General features: G+C 38.2%; 1 protein-coding gene across 1 annotated transcript in view; it reads left to right on the forward strand.

The window, feature by feature from the left end:
- trhr2 (thyrotropin releasing hormone receptor 2) overlaps positions 1-19,143 on the forward strand; it is a 75,788-nt gene that overhangs the window by 27,086 nt on the left and 29,559 nt on the right. Inside the window, exons 3-5 of the mRNA XM_061969769.2 lie at positions 1,037-1,169; positions 1,576-1,727; positions 9,732-9,852. Coding sequence (XP_061825753.1) covers positions 1,037-1,169; positions 1,576-1,727; positions 9,732-9,852 — 406 coding nt within the window. The remainder of the gene's footprint in view (positions 1-1,036; positions 1,170-1,575; positions 1,728-9,731; positions 9,853-19,143) is intronic.

Genomic DNA, 19,143 nt, shown 5'->3' on the forward strand with positions numbered 1-19,143 from the left:
TAGACCTTTTTTCTCAATATATTGAAAAATATTCTTAAATTAAGTAAATGCTAGTGCCATTATCTTGACATAATGATATGCGCTCGGAATTACATTTCTTGAAACCAGCAAACTTACACTAAAAACTAGTTTATTTTTCTTAATGGAAAGGCAACAAGGCTTGTTACTCTCGGGGTCTCCTAGCCGCTCAGACAAATCATATTGTCTAAAAATGCATTTTTCCATCGATAACATGACATCATTGCGCCAAGTGCGTGCTCTTTCAGTCAATTAGTGCGTGAGGAATATATATATATATATATATATATATATATATATATATATATATATATATATATATATATATATATATATATATATATATATATATATATATATATATATATATATATATATACAGCCCGGCCCCCAGACACATTTTTTTTTATTGTAATTTTGAATAATTTATCTGAATGTGCATGAACTGTTTCTGTTCAAATTAGTCTAAAATGTCACATGTGAAATGTTTAAATATTAACTGTCCGTTTACTGTACTGTGCCAACTGCACTACTTTATGAGTACGTATTTTCTATGGTTTCATTGAAAATAAAACCGCAAAGTCCATTTGGCTGTCATCTGTTTTAATTATGAGACACAATTGTGTCAAAGTCATGATTTTTTGTTCATGCTTGAAATAAGAAATTATTACTTAAAAAAGTAGTTTTTATACTTGTGAGTGTTGATGACACAGCTTTGCAACAGTTGATAATCTAGTTTCAAGCATGTTTTACTCAATATAGGTCATAACATCTCAGCAACAAGCTGTAATATCTTACGGAGATAATTTAGGACCAAAACACTTAAAACAAGTAAAACACTCTAACTTAAAATCTGCTTCGTGAGAAGAATTATCTTATCAGACAGAAAATAAGCAAAAATCACCCTTATTTGAAATATTCAATCTAACTTAGATTTCAGTTTTTGCAGTGCAGATTATTGAATATGAACGATTTTGTCTAAAAATAAGGTGTAATCCTTTTTTTCATACATGTGCAGGTACATTGCTATCTGCCATCCAATGAAGGCTCAGACGGTGTGTACAGTGTCCAGGGCTAAGAAGATTATTACTGGGGTTTGGATATTCACCTGTGTGTACTGCGTATTATGGTTTTTCCTTGTGGATATTCAGGTAAGAGAAATGCATTTCACCATGTTATTAACTGGCTAAGACAAACAACAAAGAGCAACCTTTAAATACCAGTGGAAATATGAAAAGGGGAAAGGACAAGTGTTGAGGCTTAAAACACTACAAAATAATAGATGAGTAGGTTACATTATGTTTTCAAAATGCACTTTACTGTGGGCATACTTAGCCGTGCTCCAATCAATAGAGGTAACCTTTCCTAGGCATACAATGTTAAACAGATCCCTTTTTGTACAAAAGCTGCCTCCACAATCAGGGGATGTTAAAAGCTATTTAAGAGCCTTTTGCCATTTCTGAGAGTGGTATCATAATTAGTATAAAAAAGAAGGAACAAACCACCAAAGCAAATGCATCTTAAAGTCTATTTTTTGTCCATTATATTTGTCATCAGGTGAGCCCGGATGGACTTGTTCAGTGTGGGTACAAAGTGAAGAGGGAGCTCTACCTGCCCATCTACCTCATCGACTTTGCCATTTTCTACGTTGTCCCCTTGCTTCTTGCTATTGTGCTGTATGGGCTCATAGCACGGATTCTCTACCTGGGGTAATTACAGTTTCATCATTCAATGACTATACTAGTGTTGTCCCGTTACCAATATTTTAGTACCGGTACTTTTTGATACTTTTCTAAATAAAGGGGACCACAAAAAATTGAATTATTGGCTTTATTTTAACAAAAAATCTTAGGGTACATTAAACATATGTTTCTCATTGCAAGCTTGTCCTTAAATAAAGTAGTGAACATACAAGACAACTTGTCTTTTATTAGTATGTAAGCAAACAAAGGCTCCTAATTTAGTCTGCTAAAACATATGCAGTAACATATTATTTTGTCATAATTATTAAGGACAAGTAGTAGAAAATAAATCATTAATCTACTTGTTCATTTACTGTTAATGTCTGCTTACTTTCTCTTTGAACATGTTCTATCTACACTTCTGTTAAAATGTAATAATCACTTATTCTTCTGTTGTTTGGATGCTTTACATTCGTTTTGGATGATACCTCAAATTTGGGTATCAATCCGATACCAAGTCGTTCAGGTATCGGATGCGGCTCTTTAGCGCCGCCCTGGTGGCTCTCTGGAGCTTTTTCAAAAATGTATGAAAAATGAAAAAAAGATGAGGGGGAAAAAAATCTATTTTTTGTTTAAATATGGTTTCTGTAGGAGGACAAACATGACACAAACCTCCCTAATTGTTATAAAGCACACTGTTTGTATTAAACATGCTTCACTGATTCGAGTATTTGGCGAGCGCCGTTTTGTCCTACTAATTTTGGCGGTCCTTGAACTCACCGTAGTTTGTTTACATGTACAACTTTCTCCGACTTTCGGGGACGTGTTTTATGCCACTTTTTTTTCTGTCTCATTTTGTCCACCAAACTTTTAACGTTGTGCGTGAATGCACAAAGGTGAGTTTTGTTGATGTTATTGACTTGTGTGGAGTACTAATCAGACATATTTGGTCACTGCATGACTGCAAGCTAATCGATGCTAACATGTTATTTAGGCTAGCAATATGTACATATTGCATCATTATGCCTCATTTGTAGCTATATTTGAGCTCATTTAGTTTCCTTTAAGTTCTCTTAATTAAATGTATATCTCATGACACGCTATCTGTATGTAATATGGTTTTTAATTTTTTGCGGTTCCAGACAGATTTGTTTTTGTATTTTTGGTCCAATATGGCTCTTTCAACATTTTGGGTTGCCGACCCCTGTTCTAGGATCATACATTGGTCATATTCAAAGTCCTCATGTGTCCAGGGACATATTTCCTGAGTTTATAAACATAATATAAATATTTAAAAAAACGAAAGAAGATGTTGTGATGCCAAAAAATATCGACGTAATCATAGTAGTATCGACTAGATACGTTCCTGTACTTGGTATCATTACAGTGGATGTCAGGTGTAGATTCACCAATGGCGTTTGTTTACATTTTGACGCTGGTGAGCTACGGTGTGTAGTGAACCATGTTTAGCTATTCCTCGTCCTGCAGGGAGGCGGACCGGTACTTTTCAGAGGCGGTATAGTACGGAATATGATTCATTTGTATCGCGGTACTATACTAATACCGGTATACCGTACAACCCTAGACTATACCAGTTACACAATGTAATACAAGTACTGGTTCAGCACCCAACATGCCTTTTGCTTTTTAGTGAAGAGCTTTTTTCAAACACTTTTTAAAAGTTCAACACTCCGTGCTGTTTTTGACTCCACATCCTACATCCTAGATTTGTATAATCTATATAATAATATGATTTGTTACGCTATGAAGCAGATTGGACCTCAGAGCAGAGAGGTGGAATGGGCTTTTCAAAAATTAGTGTTTATTTACACAGCACAGGGGGAATAAACACAAGACAATGACACGGGAGGGAAACAGCCAGTGCCATTAAGAAAGTCCAATGAATCAAAAGTAGCAAAATTAACAAATTCCTGTTGGTAGACGAGAGACACGGGTAACATAAATACCAACTGGCAGCCAGAGCAGAGAGAGAGAGAGCGAGAGAGAGAGAGAGAGAGAGCGAGAGAGAGAGAGAGAGAGAGAGAGAGAGATTGAGATTGAATTGAGGGAGACAGAGAGAGAGAGAGAGAGACAGAGAGAGAGACATAGAGAGACAGAGAGAGAGACGGAGATAGAGCGAGAGAAAGACAGACAGAGAGAGAGACAGATAGAGAGAGGGACAGAGAGAGAGAGAGAGAAAGACAGAGAGAGCGAAAGAGAGTGTTTTAATGCTGGCTTTGGCAATGTAAATGTATGTTTCCCATGTCAATAAAGCCCCTTTAAATTAAATTGAAATTGAATTGAATTGTGAGAAAGATAGAGAGAAAGAGACATTGAGAGAGAGAGAGACAGAGAAAGACAGAGAGAGACAGAGCGATAGAGAAAGACAGAGAGAGAGAGAGAAAGAGAGAGGGAAAGACAGAGAAGAGAGAGACTGACAGAGAGAGAGAGAGAGACAGTCAGAGAGAAAGACAGAGAGAGAGAGAGAGCTAGACAGAGAGAAAGACAGAGAGAGAGATAGATAGATAGAGAGAGTGAAACAGAGAGAGAGAGAGAGAGAGAGAGAGACAGAGATAGACAGAGACATAGAGAAAGATAGACAGACACAGCGAGATAAAGACAGAGAGAGACAGATAGAGAGAGAGAGACAGAGAGAGAGAGAGACAGACATAGAGAGAGAGACAGGGAGAAAGACAGAGAAAGAGAGAGAGAGAAAGACAGACAGACACAGAGAGATAAAGATAGAGAGAAAGACAGATAGAGAGAGAGAGAGAGAGAGAGAGAGAGAGAGAAAGACAGAGAGAGAGAGAGAGAGCGAAACAGAGAGAGAGACAGAGAGACAGAGAGAAAGACAGACAGACGCAGAGAGATAAAGACAGCGAGAGAGACAGATAGATAGAGAGAGACAGACAGACAGAGAGAGAGACAGATAGAAAGACAGAGAAAGAGAGAGAAAGACAGACAGAGAGAGAGAGACAGACACAGAGAGATAAAGACAGCGAGAGAGACAGATAGAGAGAGACAGACAGACAGAGAGAGAGACAGAGGGAGAGAGAGAGAGAGAGACAGAGAGAGAGAGAGAGAGAGAGAGAGAGAGAGAGAGCGAGAGAGACAGAGACAGAGAGAGAGAAAGACCAATACCAGTGTTAGAATGTATAATATACATATGTAATCAAATATTGTCTTACTAGTGAAATGTGAAAGATAAATTGCATTTGTGGAATATTTGCTTGCACCTCCTGGGGTGGGGGGGGGGGGGGGGGGGGGTGCTGGAGCCTATCCTAGCTGCATTGGGGCGGAAGGCGGTGTACACCCTGGACAAGTCGCCACCTGTCAAGGGAAATAACATATAAACAAAAGTATAGCACTATGACTATATCTTAAGACAGTATGAATGTTTTCTGATGATTTAAGACAAATGACCCCGAGCGGGACAAGCGGTGGAGAATGGATGGATGGATCCTGTTTTAGCCTAAAGGTAACTTCAGATAATTGCGTGGATAAAATCATGCTTGACTCTTAACCACGTCGACATTCTCCTTCGTAGCTCTTATGTGTCTGAATTTAAAGGCCTACTGAAACCCACTACTACCGATCACGCAGTCTGATAGTTTATACATCAATGATGAAATCTTAACATTGCAACACATGCCAATACGGCCGGGTTAGCTTACTAAAGTGCAATTTTAAATTTCGCGCAACATATCCTGCTGAAAACGTTTCGGTATGATGACGACTGCGCGTGACGTCACGGATTGTAGAGGACATTTTGGGACAACATGGTGGCCAGCTATTAAGTCGTCTGTTTTCATCACAAAATTCCACAGTATTCTGGACATCTGTGTTGGTGAATCTTTTGCAATTTGTTCAATGAACAATGGAGACAGCAAAGAAGAAAGCTGTAGGTGGGAAGCGGTGTATTGCGGCAGGTGTTGTGCCGGATAACGCACCCCCGCCGTAGAATGCACCCCCTGACTGTTGTGCCGGATAACACAGCCGTTGTTTCATTATTTACATTCCCGAAAGATGACAGTCAAGCTTTACCATTGGCCTGTGGAGAACTGGGACAACAGAGACTCTTACCAGGAGGACTTTGAGTTGGCTACGCAGACATGGTACCGTGAGTACTCATGCAGCTGCGGTTTCCAAACATTTGATCGCTTGCCCGTATGTGCGTGCCGCTATGTGCATGTCATGTACGTAACTTTGGGGACTTTGGGGAAATATATGTGCTATATGAACTTTGGGGAGGTGAACGATACTTTGGGCTGTGGGATTGAGTGTGTTGTGCAGGTGTTTGAGTTGTATTGGCGGGTTATATGGACGGGAGGGGGGAGGTGTTTGTTATGCGGGATTAATTTGTGGCATATTAAATATAAGCCTGGTTGTGTTGTGGCTAATAGAGTATATATATGTCTTGTGTTTATTTACTGTTTTAGTCATTCCCAGCTGAATATCAGGTCCCACCCGCCTCTCACAGCATCTTCCCTATCTGAATCGCTCCCACTGCCCTCTAGTCCTTCACTCTCACTTTCCTCATCCACAAATCTTTCATCCTCGCTCAAATTAATGAGGAAATCGTCGCTTTCTCGGTCCGAATCGCTCTCGCTGCTGGTGGCCATGATTGTAAACAATGTGCAGATGTGAGGAGCTCCACAACCTGTGACGTCACGCTACTCGTCTGCTACTTCCGGTACAGGCAAGGCTTTTTTATCAGCGACCAAAAGTTGCGAACTTTATCGTCGATGTTCTCTACTAAATCCTTTCAGCAAAAATATGGCAATATCGCGAAATGATCAAGTATGACACATAGAATGGACCTGCTATCCCCGTTTAAATAAGAAAATCGCATTTCAGTAGGCCTTTAAAACCTCCCATTGCGTCCAGATTAGCGGAATTTCAGTAACAACTTTTCTTTGTGTATTTTTTGGTCTTGAAAATGCATCTGGTGGTCATTTCCCATAATATCAATTAGTTTTTGAGTAATCTGTAGACAATTAACTGTACTTGGAAGGCCTGCTTACCATCGCCCTCTTTGTGTGACGTCATCTACAGAACTGGAGCCCATTTCCCCCAGCATAGACCGTGTGGATCAAGGCGTGTAAAACTATTTTGATGACTTAATTGGCTGTTATGTCACCCTGGTGTACGATTACATCAAGACAGATGTGGTTAACATTACGAGCAAAAAGGAAATATGAAATAAATCAATCAATCAAAGTTTACCTATATAGCCCTAAATCACGAGTGTCTCAAAGGGCTGCACAAGCCACAACAACATCCTCGGCTCAGATCCCACATCAGGGCAAGAAAAAACTCAACCCAATGGGATGACTATGAGAAACCTTGGTAGGGACCGCAGATGTGGGGACCCCCACCCTGGCGACCGGTGCAATGGACGTCGAGTGGATCTAGCTTAATATTGTGAGAGTCCAGTCCATAGTGGATCTAACATAATAGTGACAGTCCAGTCCATAGTGGGGCCAGCAGGAGATCATCTTGAGCGGAGACAGGTCAGCAGCGCAGAGACGTCCCCAACAGATGCACAGATGAGTGGTCCACCCTGGGTCCCGACTTTGGACAGCTAGCGCCTCATCTATGGTCACCGAATCTGTGCCCCCCCCACTCGCCATTTACGGACTTTTCTGCTCTTCCATCTCCTCTTCCATAGCTTGTGTTCCCTCATGCTTTTTCAGCATTTCCCATGCGGAGGAACACAAAATAGAATACTAGCGACTTTGATTGATTGATTGATTGAGACTGTTATTAGTAGATTGCACAGTGAAGTACATATTCCGTACAATTGACCACTAAATGGTAACACCCGAATAAGTTTTTCAACTTGTTTAAGTCGGGGTCATGATACAGATATATACTATCATATATACTATCATCATAATACAGTCATCACACAAGATAATCATCAGGGTGTATACATTGAATTATTAGGTTTGGTTGTTATCATCAGTCATCAACAATTGAGAACAGAGAAATGGATATTGAAACAGTGTAGGTCTGACTTGGTAGGATATGTACAGCAAGTAGTGGACATAGAGACAGAGAGAGATCAGAAGGCATAAGAAAAAGTATCTACATTTGATTGTTTATATTTGATTCTTAACAATCCGGGGAGGGTGTTTGTTTAGGGTTGAAGTTGCCTGGAGGTGTACTTTTATTGCGGTTTTGAAGGAGGATAGAGATGCCCTTTCTTTTATACCTGTTGGGAGCACATTCCACATTGATGTGGCATAGAAAGAGAATGAGTTAAGACCTTTGTTAGATCGGAATCTGGGTTTAACGTGGTTAGTGGAGCTCCCCCTGGTTGTGGTTATGGCGGTCATTTACGTTAAGGAAGTAGTTTGACATGTACTTCGGTATCAGGGAGGTGTAGCGGATTTTATAGACTAGGCTCAGTGCAAGTTGTTTTACTCTGTCCTCCACCCTGAGCCAGCCCACTTTGGAGAAGTGGGTAGGAGTGAGGTGGGATCTGGGGTGGAGGTCTAGAAGTAATCTGACTAGCTTGTTCTGGGATGTTTGGAGTTTAGATTTGAGGGTTTTGGAGGTGCTAGGGTACCAGGAGGTGCATGCGTAATCGAAAAAGGGTTGAACGGGAGTTCCTGCCAGAATCCTCATGGTGCTTTTGTTGACCAGAGAGGAGATTCTATAGAGAAATCTCGTTCGTTGGTTGACCTTTTTGATTACCTTGGTTGCCATTTTATCACAGGAAAGATTACTTACGTCTTTTTCTTTTATTTTTGATTGCCAGGTCTGTTCTTATTTCTCAGTTTTTCCGCAGGTTCTTATTCAGTATTTTCCCCCTCAAGGGTGCTCCTGATTTTTCCAGGCTTACATTTGGCTTGAGTCTATTTAATTTTTTTCATTCAAACCCTTTTTTTTCAAAGTCAAAATCATTCAAATGAATCACACTCCTCTCACTTGATCCGTTCTATTTTGACCGGAGAGATCCAAAGTTTCCTCATATTCCCATCATTTGCAGGCTGACCCCTTCTTTGGTTGTTTTGCTACAACCTGCAACAATGACATATTTGATAATTCCTTCAAATTCTGCAAGAAAATATTGTGATTCGGGATGAAGATGCTACCAAAACACAAACTACTTCTTTGGCAGCAAAACAGGAGACCATGCTAATTTACGCTCTTGGGTCAGACACTTACTTCGATTTGATGTTTAATTTTTAATTGTATTTATTTATTTATTTTTTAATGGTACTTTAATTATTAATAATAGTTTATTGTTTTTATTTAAATAGTTTTGTCATCCAATTTTTGTCAATTATTAGTAGTATATTTTCAGTTATAATGAGTGTTGTAATTATACAATACACCTATTTAATTATAATTTTCACATTTTTACTTGATGTTTTGTTGATACGATACATTCATGTTTGTTGACAACGCCTAGCATGGCTGTACACGCCAATTCTTGAGTGACAGTCCCTGTTGCACTTAGTGCAAACATGTGGAGAGACCTGCTGTGCAATGGTAGTTGCAGTACGTTTCCTCCTGTCTCTCTTCTCCTCTGCGAGCTGGCCTCTCCTCAAATCAGCCTCTGCAATACCCCGTCTAACCGCTTGACGCCAGACATTTCGGATCTCCGCCTGTATCTCCCAGCTGTCTAAAGGAATATTACACGCCTTCAGATCTCTCTTGCATGCGTCCTTGAACCGGAGGGAGGGACGACCAACACGTCTGGAACCAGTGGCCAGTTGTCCATACATAATGTCCTTGGGAAGCCGTCCGTGCTCCATCCGCCGAACATGTCCCAGCCATCGAAGACAGCGCTGGCTTAGCAGAGAGTTCATGCTGTGGATATTAGCCCGCTGAAGTCACTACCTACCTTACCTGCAGTCATCATTTTTATGTCAATATATATATTTTTTATATCCAGAACTATGAAATAACGGCCAATGTTGTCAGCGAAAGAGGCACATTATAAAGAAAAAAATGACACATTTAAATGTTCGTCATTACCTTGGATAAGTGTTCTAAAATGTTCACATGTTCCTCCAGACCTCTGCCAAACCAACCTGACACCTGTACTACATTGCGACAAAGCTGCCGAGAAGTCACAGAAGTTGGAACAAGAGCTCGCCCACGCTGTCCAAGGAGTGCTCTCTCAGCCAGGAAACAGGTCTGTGCCTAATTTCCATCTTGTGCTAAGCAAAAAGCAAGTAACACGAGAACGTACAGGCAAGCATCATCTGGCAGATATTCAGACAGAGTGGTAGAAAATAAGCATTTGTTTTCAACAGTTGTCTCCATTTTCTACATTTTGTTAAAATTGTATAGTAGAATTTGGACACATATGGCTATTAATCCCTCAGTGGGGGGTTTGGTGTTAAAGTGCAACCAATCAGTGTCATAGTATGACATGAAGAGAAAATATGAATACTTTTAGATATTTAGGGAAAGTAAATTAAAAAGTACTTTTATCTTTAATTATGATCATTATTTCCTTGCTGGCCCTGACGGCGCACCACTGACTGCGGGACAATTACAAGCATGGATGCAGCCAGATTATAATTGGAGCAACAAAATGTAAATAGAAGCAACAGGAGCAAGAGAGAGAAAAATAGACAGTTTGAGAATGTATTAAAATTGTATTTAAACTCTAACAGGCTGTCTGCTGAAGGCAATGAATGTTTACTGCCTGAACCTCCGCATTTGCTAATTCAGTTTTGCACTATTTCGGACATTTCCTGACCCCAAATCTCGACCACAATAACTGTTAACTTGAACTCTGTCTGGCATGAGGTATGAAAAACAGATGATTGCCGCCAGAAAGTCAATGTAACGGTACAGTGGAGAAGGAGACGGCACGGAGGCAGGGACGTCATTTAGCTGGCAGCCTGTTCATTAATATACAAGAATGAAGTGTGTGACTAATCCAAATATAGATGGTGTGAAGCGATTATATGTAGTGTTAACAGGTGGTGTTGAAAGTGCGTGTTGAGATCGTTGCGAAAGTCCATAAAGTGCAAGGCAGGCTCAAAGGTCCGGGTACAGGCAGGTGGTCAGGGGCTGGAGCTAGGCGTTGTTGTCCGGGGGCAGGCGTGAGGTCGAGACCCGGGAAGGCAGCAGGCAGTCTAGAGGGAATCCGGGGAGACGAGACACACAGCTCGAAACCAGGGAATGATTAAGGGCTGCTGGATGACGACACAAGACAAGACACAATGAGCACAACGAAGGGGAAACACAAAGAGCGAGAAAGCACATAGGCAAGGAAGCTAGAGACGTGTAAGGCTTACTGTACTGGTACAAGTAGCTACGTTCTGGCACTGGAACGCAATACACGCTGGCTTAAGAAGGCAGGGAAGGTCTCATCAGAGTCAGGTGTGTTGATTGTTGAGTGAGTGCAGCCAGAAGCAGAGGCACAGCTGCTGCAGGAGAGGAACGCCGTTGGGCGTGTCCCGAGGCGCCATCAGCGGAGCGCACAGCAGAGTGACAGGCGGCAGGTGTTTGAACCGTAACAGTCAAACCTGAAATCATTGCTAGCGAGCAAACTTTAAAGCAATGCCCCGCCGGAAAACTACACAACAACTTTCTGGAAACAGAGAAACGCGAAAATTTGAAAAGGTCGCGCAATGGCAATAAAGGTTCTGAATTCTATGGAAGGAATTAAATTGTATAGAGTTTTCTGAGAGGTAATGGTGGATGCGATTTGCCGATTCTCGGCATGAGGTATCAAAAAAGATGAATGATTATTTGAGATATTGTAGTTTCACAGATGGAGATTGTTGACTCAAGTAAAGAGATAATAAAGAGCATGTCACTAAATCTGGAAACCCAAAAGGTAATGTAGTCAGATCAATTCAAACCAAAAGACAAAGCTACTCTCAGATATGGAAATCAATTCTTATTGACAAGCAAAAAAAGCCTTTTGGGGATTTAAAAAAAGACCACCGAGGAGCAACAAAAGGAAGCCAACAATCCCCAGACTATCTTATAGGGTCTGAGAAATGACAACAACATAATCCATGCTGTAATGAAGGATCCGAAAAAGGAAGACACTTGACTGCATCAAACTCTCAAGATTGAGAATGGAAAGGAACAGATCATAGAGCGAATTAAGTGTCGACAAGATAGCACACACAAAAAATGCTGTAAGATAAATAGCAACAGGTGGCCAACTGTCTGCAATCGAAGGAAGTGGAAGTGGATGTCAATACCGACACACGCATTCCACTGCACAGAAGAAAGTACCGCACCACACCTGTGATCTTGATCAGGTGCTCCTGTATGAAATACAAAATGGCACTGCTGAAACAGGAAAGAAAGCTGAAAATCGCATGAATGTGCATCTGTCAAAATACAACTCAAACAAAGCATGTGACTTAAGGAAGCAAGTTGAATCTCAGGACACTTGGAGAGCTAACTGCAACATTTACATACATTTAAACAAAGAACCGGAAGAAGCCAAAATCAATTAATTACACAGTAAAACTACACATTTTAATTGGCCTTTTGTGATGACCAACGCAAGGCAATAATCATGTTGGTCAGCATCTTGATATGCCACACCTATTAGGTATTCTATGTTCTATTTAATATATATTTGTCATGTCTGTGTGATCATGTTTTGTTTCAGTCATGTTCGATTTTGTTTTTGGACTTTTTGTGCATTTTTGTTTTGTTTTGTCACCATAGCAACCTCTAGTTTCACCTGTTCCACGTTTGGACTCATTGTGCACTCTTGTTTGTCACCATAGCAACCCATTAGTTTTCACCTGTCACGTCACGCACCTGTTTCACGTTTTGAGTCACGCACCTGTTTTCGTTAATCATGTCCATAGTATTTAAGTTCATTGTTTTCAGTTTGTCGTTCTGGTGACATCCCACATTTATGCTTCTGCACACTCTCCACACACCCTTAAGACCCTTGCTGCTCTTTTTTCATGCCGGTTTCTCGTCCAAGTAAGTTTTCTTTATTCATGCCATAGTTTGCAAGTTTTGTTTAATTGTTCATAGTTTCTGCCTTTGTGCAAGTTTTGTGTTTATAGTCAAGTTTTGTACTTCCGCCCCTGTGCGCGCCTTTTGTTTGATCCTTTTTTTTTGTAGTTATAGTGTTTAAATAAATCATGTACTCCCCTTCACGCCACGTATGGTCCAAATCTTTTGCACCTCGGGAGAACAAACCACGCCACAGTCCTAGTCGTGACAATATTCCTGTTATCTTATGCTTTTTACAGCCTCTATTAATATTATATTGTAATGAAATCATTATGTACATATTAACATTATTATTTGTCTTAATCTGGGATCTATGGCACTACATTTCTGTGCCATTTATGTGTGCTGGTATTATAATGAAGTTCCTTGAATCCTTAAATAATATTTGAGAAAAAATATGCCTTTTATGTAGACACAAAACCATTTAAAATCTTTATGTTCATCTTGTCAAAAATGGGAGCAAAAAGAGTGTTGTGTTTATATTTTTGTTGAGTGTATTTAATATGTGAAGAATTTTGATTTTCTGAACCTAACAAGCAAAAGACGATTGATGACTTCATAGATACAATGTATAGCGTGAGTCTATGTCTGAAAATTAACACAACGAGTAGAATAATGGACCACTGTTCTACGATAATTGATAATATATTCACTAAGGATGTTGTTAATACAGTGTGCCATCTGTTAATTAATGACATTAGTGATCATCTATCTACCCATCTGTACAATCCATAATTCTTACTACAGTAGGAGATTCATGGAATTATATAATATATACTGTATATATATATATATATATATATATATATATATATATATATATATATATATATATATATATAGACAAAAGTAGTCAAACAAAAATGAATAATATCAACAACAGTATCAATATGAATACGAATTCCAACATAACAGTGATTAAAACTCCCTCATTTACATTGTCATCACAGCCATTTAATAAAATTAAAAAAAATAAAATTAAAAAAAATGAACAATAGTGTCACAGTGGCTTGCACTTGCATCACATCTCATAAGCTTGACAACACATTGTGTTCAATATTTACCACAAGAAAAAAAAAAAGTAATATTTTAGGTTAATTTAAGAGTTAAAACTAATTTAAATAATGGATCAAATATTCCAATATATGACTCATTATTATCTAAACTAAATGCAGTTTTTTCTACTGATATAATCTCCATAGCTTGTGTATTCCAGTCAGTATGAGTTGGACTATCAGCATCTATCCATTTTCTTAATATATTACCCTTTTTGTTATGATGCATACTGAAATACATTTTGTTTTACTCTTTGATGACACGTTACTAAATTAATGCAGATCACCAAGAACACAAGTTTGCAGTGTCATTGGGTGGAATGTGATTGCTTCTTTTGTTGTTTTCAACCATAGCTCTTTTATTCTCTGACATTCCCACAATAAATGAACAAGAGTTCCCTCAGCTGCCTGACACTTTATACATAACTTGATATCTACTTTACCTACTTTAAACAGCTGAGAAAATTAAAAATACAATCTATTCAAGATCTAAAATTGACTCAGCTTATTTCCAATGCTTCTTAAGGGCTTATTGCCATTTTTCCAAATATCATTCCATGATGTGTCTCTTTCATCTAAAATGTTTATTAAGTCAATCATCCATTTCAGAACATATGCATCATTTGCATTCCTGGTATGATATTAATTTATTATTCCATAAAATCTTTAAATTAATTTCTTAATTGTATCCTGATTAAAAAGTGTATCTTCCAGTTCATGGCAATTAAAAGTCATACTTTCAGAGGATATGCATTTCTTTACAGCGTGTTTTAAAGAAATACAATTGAAAAAATGATTTCTGGGTATATTATATTGATCAAATAATTCATTGAACGGTTTTAAAGGAGTTTACATGAATAATATGTTGAGGTTTAGTGATACCTCTATCTTTCATGTGCACCATTTGACCACATTTTTATTCATAATGACATTAGGATTGTACCAAAGTGGTTGATTCACAGATGCAATTGGGTTGATTGTATTTTCTGACACTGTTTTAGAATGCTAAAGGTGGCTTCTATTGGGCTCTGTCTCAATTCATTAAGTATTTTTTTATGTAATATAAACTATCCACATCAATTTCCAAATTCATTAACACTTTTTTTTTCTATGTTGATCCAGTCCTTATCTGCAGAAGATTGAAATATGTGGCTTGCTTGTTCACAACCAAAGGAGATATAATAATGTAAAAAGTTTCAATATATAATTAACAGCTGGCAGTATACTATTTTTTTACGATGTTCACACAACCTCAAAGTGTCAAAACGTGGATCTTGGGGGGTTTTGTTTTCCCGGAATGCAAAGGAAAGTTGGCGCGGGCAAGGCGTGAATGTAAGTACCGTATTTTTCGGACTATAAGTCGTAGTTTTTTTCATAGTTTATGAAAGATACATAATGTTTTTTTCCTTCTTTATCATGCATTTTCGGCAGGTGCAATTTATACTCCGGTGCGACTTATAGTCCGAAAAATACGGTACATGATTTATTTTTAACTCTAAACTACAAAAATAGGTGCAAACAAAAGGCGCGCACAAAGGCGGAGATAAACTTGGGCTAAGAAACAAAAAACACCTAGACAGAAACTATGGACAAGAAAACTACACTTACTGTGACGAGAAAAGCATGAAGACTATGGCATGGAATACAAGCATGAAATAAGTCAGCACAGAGAAAAAACAGAATGTCAGGGGTAAGATAGGATAATGTCACCAGGCCGACTGCCTGGCAACAACAAGCTTAAATACTGCTGACATGATTAGTGAAAACAGGTGCGTGACTCAAAATGTGAAAACGTGAGACAGGTGCGTGACATGAGGATGTGAACCAAGTGAAACTAATGGTTACTATGGTGACAAAGCAAGGGAGTGAAGACAAGAACTAAAAAGTGTCCAAAAACCAAGCAAAACATAACTAAACAAAACATGATCACAGACATGACACAAAGTGATATTTGGAGACGTGACCAGCGTTAAACTTATTTCTTAAATATCTAGGACAGTGGTTCCCAACCTTTTTGTAGCTGTGGACCGGTCAACGCTTGCAAATTTGTCCCGCGGCCTGAAATACAATCATGTGTGCTTACGGACTGTATCCCTGCAGACTGTATTGATATACATTGATATATAATGTATATATTGTGTTATTATGTTGATTTAATAAAAAAAAAAAGAAAAAGAAAAACTAGTTGTTTTTTTTCTCCCTGTGCGGCCCGGTACGAATCGGTCCGCGGACCGGTACCAATCGGTCCGGGCCGCGGCCCGGTGGTTGGGGACCACTGATCTAAGATATAGATCTGTGCTTGTATAAAGGTTTGGTGTAATATGTAGTCCTAGATATATGATTTCTGCCTCTTTCCATTTAATTTTGGAGTTCTGAACTTGCGATTTCTTACAATGTTTATTAAGTGGTAGTATTTCACATTTTTACCAATTTACTTTATACCCTGATAAACAGCCATATTCATGATTACCTCATTGATATAGTGAAGAGAGGAATCAACATATGACAGGTAGAGAATTATGTCGTCACAATACATCGATAGCTTATTATACTGAGAACCAGTTTTTATTCCAAGAATATTGTTTTCACTTATTTTTGCAGCTAAGGGTTCAATAATCTAATTAAATAATAATCCAGATGCAGGATATCCTTATTTTGTTCCTCTTTAATATGATTATTGATTTTGACTGATGCCATGGGCCTTGTATAAAGCATTTTAATCCATTGTATAAAATGATCTCCAAATCCAAATTTACGTAATGTGCAAAACATAAATGACCAATTTATGCGGTTGAACGCCTTCTCCGCATCAACAGTACATACTGCTGTGGGATAAGGGAGACTTCTAGCATAGTAAATAACATAAAACAATTTCCTTTTGTTGTCTGAAGATTGTCAACTTTCCAAAAAGCCAGTTTGGTCAGTATGAATTATTTTTCCAATAACACAGTCGTGTGGCTAAGATTTTTGCCAAGATTTTATTGTCCACATTGGCTAGGGATAAAGGACGATAGTTACTGCAAATCAATGGGTCTTTATCCTTTTTATGTATCAATGAGATATGAGAAAAATCGAAGGTTGGAGAAAACGATTGTTTATCAAATGAAGATTGTTACTTTTGTAATAATAGAGGGGACAAGTCTTCACTGAATATTAGATACAATTCTGTGTTGTAGCCATCCGGGCTAGGGGATTTATTTTTGCTAATGAATTTATGGCTTTTTGAATTTCCATTAATTGTATAGGTTCCTCCAGTGATTTTTTTGTCATGGAAGTTGTATTGCGTTCAAATATGTCTGCATAGCTTTTCTGCAACAATATTTCTTAGGCTTATATACATTTGTATAAAATGTTCTAAACCAGGAGTGTCAAACTCATTTTAGATCGGGGGCCACATGGAGAAAAATCCACTACCAAGTGGGCCGGACTGATAAAATCACGGCACGATAACTTTAAAATAAAGACAACTTTGGATTGTTTTCTTTGTTTAAAAATAAAAACATTCTGAAAATGTACAAATCATAATGTTGTTGGATTTTTTTTACACTTACATGTGTAGTATTCTATCTTTATTTGTCGTCATTTATACTTCATCAGTCAACTCATTGGTGTTCATTTTCCATCTATCGAGATAAAAAAATAATGTCAAAATCAATTTACAGGATGTTATTGATGTAGTTTGATCATTTTCCTCGACTGGTGCACTAACATCATGTGGTTTATTTATTTACATATGGAGCGTCATCTATAAAGAATTGCTATTGCGACATCTAGTGGACACATTTAGAACAGCATTTTCTTTCGTTCAAAAATTTTGTCTAATTTTTATACTTAGCAAACTCACCCGGATAAAACCTGTTTGCGGGCCTGATCCGGCCCGCGGGCCGTACGTTTGACTCCCCTGTTCTAATTTTTCATTGATTTGCTTGCGATCAATAGAAATACTATCATCTGCAAGTTTATTATTAGATATATGATTCCTCGTCATCTGCTTCTTTAATCTTAACGCAAGGAGCTTTCCAACTTGTTTGCCGTATTCATGAAACTTTAATTTTGCTCTATTAATTTTATATTCAACTTTCTGCTTTATTACATTACCATATTCCATTCTTTGTGTGCAACGTTTGATCTATATTTCCTGATTATATTATTTGGACAATGTGTCCTGGTATTGTTTGATTCCATTCAATAATTCATTTTCTTCAGCACGTTGTTTTTTATTCTTAAAGCTTGCAATACTAATAACTTCTCCTGTTACACAGCACTTAAGTGCTTCCCGTATTGTGGCGATGTCAGAGACCAAATCCTGATTATTTTTGATAAAATGTGAAATGTTTTATTTTTATTTTTATTTATTTTCCTCACTTTCTAATAGAAAAATATTATTTTTCCATTGCTTGAATTGAAAAGCGACTGGTGGAAGGCTTACGTCGATTTGAATTGGACGATGATCAGAAATAATCATTGGGTGAATTTTAGCATTCACGTTTTCTCCCTTCAGGATTTTGAAATGTTGCGATTCCAACAAGTCCTACATATTCAACCAGTCCTTGCACATTATGCAGGCATGTAGACACATTGTGTGTGGTCCTGCAAAGGACACAAAAATAGGGCAGACGACAAGTACTCAGGGTTTTTCCTTAATGATTGAATTTGGTGATGCGCCACGGCAATACATTAGCTGCCACACCTTAAAAATTAGGGTGTTTTTTTACGTGAAAACAAAGTAAAGTAATACACTGTATTGTAGTGTCCAGAAGAAGACACGTAAAGTCCAACGGTCTTTTTTAGCTTTTATTGCCAATTTTATGCTAACAACAGGCCCGATTCAAACAAGTAATTCCTCAATCTCCACCGACACGGTTTCACAGATCATCATAACACACTGACATACACATTAACACCAATAGGTAGTTACAGTTTGAATGGATATATATATATATATATATATATATATATATATATATATATAAATATATATATATATATATATATATATATATATATATATATATATATATATATATATATATATTTATATATATATACAGTATATACACATCATTTATTATTTGCGCACTATTAACAAGTAATGCACCAGAAATTTGGCCTAAAAAAGACGGTCTGCCGCTGCCGAAACTGAATGTTGTGATGACATAAGCAATACGCGCGGGGTTGTCTTGAGCGGAGGCAGCATGTCCGCGATGTGGACCTATTTTAATGTATCCAAGGTATATCCGCGGTCAGTGATCTTCAAAATTTAAGATGACAGTGGCGGCTTTTAAGGAGAGGAAGGCTCGGAGCAGCGTGAAGCAAATGTGGCGTCTCGCTTTTCGTCGCGGACATGGAGTGACAGAAGTAAAGACTCTCTAAACACGAGTACAATCTACGGACTCCAATAATACCAGAAATAGATG

This window comes from Nerophis lumbriciformis, linkage group LG10 (genome assembly GCF_033978685.3).
Source record: "Nerophis lumbriciformis linkage group LG10, RoL_Nlum_v2.1, whole genome shotgun sequence".
Taxonomy (NCBI): Eukaryota; Metazoa; Chordata; class Actinopteri; order Syngnathiformes; family Syngnathidae; genus Nerophis; species Nerophis lumbriciformis.